The 3,898-nt window shown below is 55.6% G+C and overlaps 1 protein-coding gene across 1 annotated transcript in view; it reads right to left on the bottom strand.

Annotated features, from left to right (window-relative positions):
• Window positions 1-2,463: 2,463 nt before the first annotated feature.
• sez6l2 (seizure related 6 homolog (mouse)-like 2) overlaps window positions 2,464-3,898 on the bottom strand; it is a 92,484-nt gene continuing 91,049 nt past the window's right edge. Inside the window, exons 14-15 of the mRNA XM_041180014.1 lie at window positions 3,763-3,865; window positions 2,464-2,493 (exon numbers count right to left, since the gene is read on the bottom strand). Of these exons, the coding sequence (XP_041035948.1) occupies window positions 2,464-2,493; window positions 3,763-3,865 (133 nt within the window). The remainder of the gene's footprint in view (window positions 2,494-3,762; window positions 3,866-3,898) is intronic.

The following is a 3,898-nucleotide window of genomic DNA, read 5'->3' as shown; positions in this document are numbered from 1 at the left end:
GTGTTTGAGCTTCAGAGACCTCCTGCTCCCTCCATGTGGACCATCAGCACACTGTCCATTTCTGAGCCTCAGTCGAGAGTCTCCCCAATCTTTGCCCTTTCTTCTCTTGGGAACAGGAGTCACGGGACTAAGCATCCCATCGATGGGGAGGGGGCTGCCGGTATCGGTGTACCACATGGTCTCAGTGACCTTCTCTACTTTTGGCACAGGATGGTAAGAGGTTGGTGGTGGGTGGCATTTCCTACCGGTTAGGGGTCCAGGAGAGAGTGAGAGACAGAGAGGGAGGTCGGTGTTGGTGGATAGAGAGAGAGAGAATGGCAAGGAGAAAGAAAGAGGGCGGGGGAAGAGGGAACTGGCAAGAGAGAGAGATGGAGAGTGTCAGAGAGAGAGATGGAGAGTGTCAGAGAGAGAGATTGAGAGGGTCTGAGAGAGAGAGATGGAGAGTGTCAAAGAGAGAGAGATGGAGAGAGTCAGAGAGAGAGATGGAGAGAGTCAGAGAGAGAGATGGAGGGGTTCAGAGAGAGAGATGGAGAGGGTCAGGGAGAGAAAGAGATGGAGAGGGTCAGAGAGAGAGAGATGGAGAGGGTCAGAGAGAGAGATGGAGGGGGTCAGAGAGAGAGATGGAGGGGGTCAGAGAGAGAGATGGAGGGGGTCAGAGAGAGAGATGGAGGGGGTCAGAGAGAGAGATGGAGGGGGTCAGAGAGAGAGATGGAGGGGGTCAGAGAGAGAGATGGAGAGGGTCAGAGAGAGAGGGAGATGGAGAGAGTCAGAGAGAGAGAGAGAGATGGAGAGGGTCAGAGAGAGAGATGGAGGGGGTCAGAGAGAGAGATGGAGGGGGTTAGAGAGAGAGATGGAGGGGGTCAGAGAGAGAGATGGAGGGGGTCAGAGAGAGAGATGGAGAGGGTCAGAGAGAGAGGGAGATGGAGAGAGTCAGAGAGAGAGAGAGAGAGATGGAGAGGGTCAGAGAGAGAGATGGAGGGGGTCAGAGAGAGAGATGGAGGGGGTTAGAGAGAGAGATGCAGGGGGTCAGAGAGAGAGATGGAGAGGGTCAGAGAGAGAGATGGAGAGGGGTCAGAGAGAGAGATGGAGAGGGTCAGAGAGAGAGAGATGGAGAGGGTCAGAGAGAGATGGAGAGGGTCAGAGAGTGAGAGATGGAGAGGGCCAGAGAGAGATGGAGAGGGTCAGAGAGAGAGAGATGGAGAGGGTCAGAGAGAGATGGAGAGGGTCAGAGAGAGATGGAGAGGGTCAGAGAGAGATGGAGAGGGTCAGAGAGAGAGATGGAGAGGGTCAGAGAGAGAGAGATGGAGAGGGTCAGAGAGAGAGATGGAGAGGGTCAGAGAGAGAGATGGAGAGGGGTCAGAGAGAGAGATGGAGAGGGTCAGAGAGAGAGAGATGGAGAGGGTCAGAGAGAGATGGAGAGGGTCAGAGAGTGAGAGATGGAGAGGGCCAGAGAGAGATGGAGAGGGTCAGAGAGAGAGAGATGGAGAGGGTCAGATGGAGAGGGTCAGAGAGAGAGATGGAGAGGGTCAGAGAGAGAGATGGAGAGGGTCAGAGAGAGAGAGATGGAGAGGGTCAGAGAGAGAGATGGAGAGGGTCAGAGAGAGAGATGGAGAGGGTCAGAGAGAGAGATGGAGAGGTGTCAGAGAGAGAGATGGAGAGGGTCAGAGAGATGGAGAGGGTCAGAGAGAGAGAGAGATGGAGAGGGTCAGAGAGAGAGATGGAGAGTGTCAGAGAGAGAGAGTGGGAGTGGGAGGAGAGTAAGAGAATGGGGAGAGCAGGGAATTGGAGGAGAGAGAGGGAGGAGAGCGGGAGGAGAGTGAGAGAGAGCGGGGAATTGGAGGAGAGGGAGAGGGGGAGAGAAGGACTCAGACCCCGAGTCAGAGGCGAGATGGTGGTGGGAGTGCTTGGTGCCGTAGCCACAGTGATACCCGCGTAACGGGGGCCGAGAGGCAGCGCAGAGAAAGGCGGAGGAGGGGCTGCGGGCGGGGGAGAGGGGGGGGCGAGGCACGGGGGCTGGGGGAGTAGGTCCGTGAGGCACCAGATGTGGGGTCCTCGCTCTGCCCGGGGCACTGCAAACCGGGGTCCGGTGAGGCTGTGGGCACCAGCTCCGACTCCGACCAGTGTCCCAGCCATCCCCGGCATATACCAACCCACGCCACCCCACCACTCCCTCCGCTCACCCACCGAAGCCTGTTCAGGGGTGGGCTGGGCTGTGTGTGTGCGAGTGGGGGCGGGGGGGGGGTGGAGGGACAAGCCCCCGGGGTGGGAGGTGGTGGTAAACAGAGACACGGGAAGGGTAGAGGGGGCGTCGATGTGTGTCTCTCTCTCTCTCTGGTGGCTGAAGGCGATGTAGCTCGAGGCAACCTTCGAGTGGGGGTGGGGGATGGGCGCTAGGAGGGTGAGATGGGGGTAAATCAGGGGGATGCTTCTCGCCAAAGACCGGCTACAATCGGGCAAGAGCCCTTAGATTGAAACTTCGTATTCCCGTGTGTCCTGAAAGAAAGAGAGAGAGAGAGAGGAACTGAGACAATTACCAACAAGGACATCCGACAGTGTAGAGGGAGCTTTACTCTGTATCTAACCCCGTGCTGTACCTGTCCTGGGAGTGTTTGATGGGGACGGTGTAGAGGGAGATTTACTCTGTATCTAACCCCGTGCTGTACCTGTCCTGGGAGTGTTTGATGGGGACAGTGTAGAGGGAGATTTACTCTGTATCTAACCCCGTGCTGTACCTGTCCTGGGAGTGTTTGATGGGGACAGCGTAGAGGGAGATTTACTCTGTATCTAACCCCGTGCTGTACCTGTCCTGGGAGTGTTTGATGGGGACAGTGTAGAGGGAGATTTACTCTGTATCTAACCCCGTGCTGTACCTGTCCTGGGGGTGTTTGATGGGGACAGTGTAGAGGGAGATTTACTCTGTATCTAACCCCGTGCTGTACCTGTCCTGGGAGTGTTTGATGGGGACGGTGTAGAGGGAGATTTACTCTGTATCTAGCCCCGTGCTGTACCTGTCCTGGGAGTGCTTGATGGGGATGGTGTAGAGGGAGATTTACTCTGTATCTAACCCCGTGCTGTACCTGTCCTGGGAGTGTTTGATGGGGGACAGTGTAGAGGGAGATTTACTCTGTATCTAACCCGGTGCTGTACCTGTCCTGGGAGTGTTTGATGGGGACGGTGTAGAGGGAGATTTACTCTGTATCTAACCCCGTGCTGTACCTGTCCTGGGAGTGCTTGATGGGGATGGTGTAGAGGGAGATTTACTCTGTATCTAACCCCGTGCTGTACCTGTCCTGGGAGTGTTTGATGGGGGACAGTGTAGAGGGAGATTTACTCTGTATCTAACCCGGTGCTGTACCTGTCCTGGGAGTGTTTGATGGGGACGGTGTAGAGGGAGATTTACTCTGTATCTAACCCCGTGCTGTACCTGTCCTGGGAGTGTTTGATGGGGACAGTGTAGAGGGAGATTTACTCTGTATCTAACCCTGTGCTGTACCTGTCCTGGGAGTGTTTGATGGGGGACGGTGGAGAGGGAGATTTACTCTGTAACTAACCCCGTGCTGTACCTGTCCTGGGAGTGTTTGATGGGGACGGTGTAGAGGGAGATTTACTCTGTATCTAACCCCGTGCTGTACCTGTCCTGGGAGTGTTTGATGGGGACGGTGTAGAGGGAGATTTACTCTGTATCTAACCCCGTGCTGTACCTGTCCTGGGAGTGTTTGATGGGGACGGTGTAGGGGGAACACTGAATGGGGTTTGACTTACCCCTGCCTCGTACAGAGGGTTGTTAAAATCGGATTCCACGGTGATGGGACTGTAGGAGTGGGAGTTGGAGAGGGGCAGTCTGAAGAAGGATTTCCCTTGGAATCTGGAGGAGAGGGAAACAAAGTGAGAAGTTTTC

This window comes from Carcharodon carcharias, chromosome 38, assembly GCF_017639515.1.
Source record: "Carcharodon carcharias isolate sCarCar2 chromosome 38, sCarCar2.pri, whole genome shotgun sequence".
NCBI lineage: Eukaryota > Metazoa > Chordata > Chondrichthyes > Lamniformes > Lamnidae > Carcharodon > Carcharodon carcharias.
Note: the sequence above shows the minus strand (reverse complement) of the source record. Positions and strands in the feature narration are given on the sequence as shown.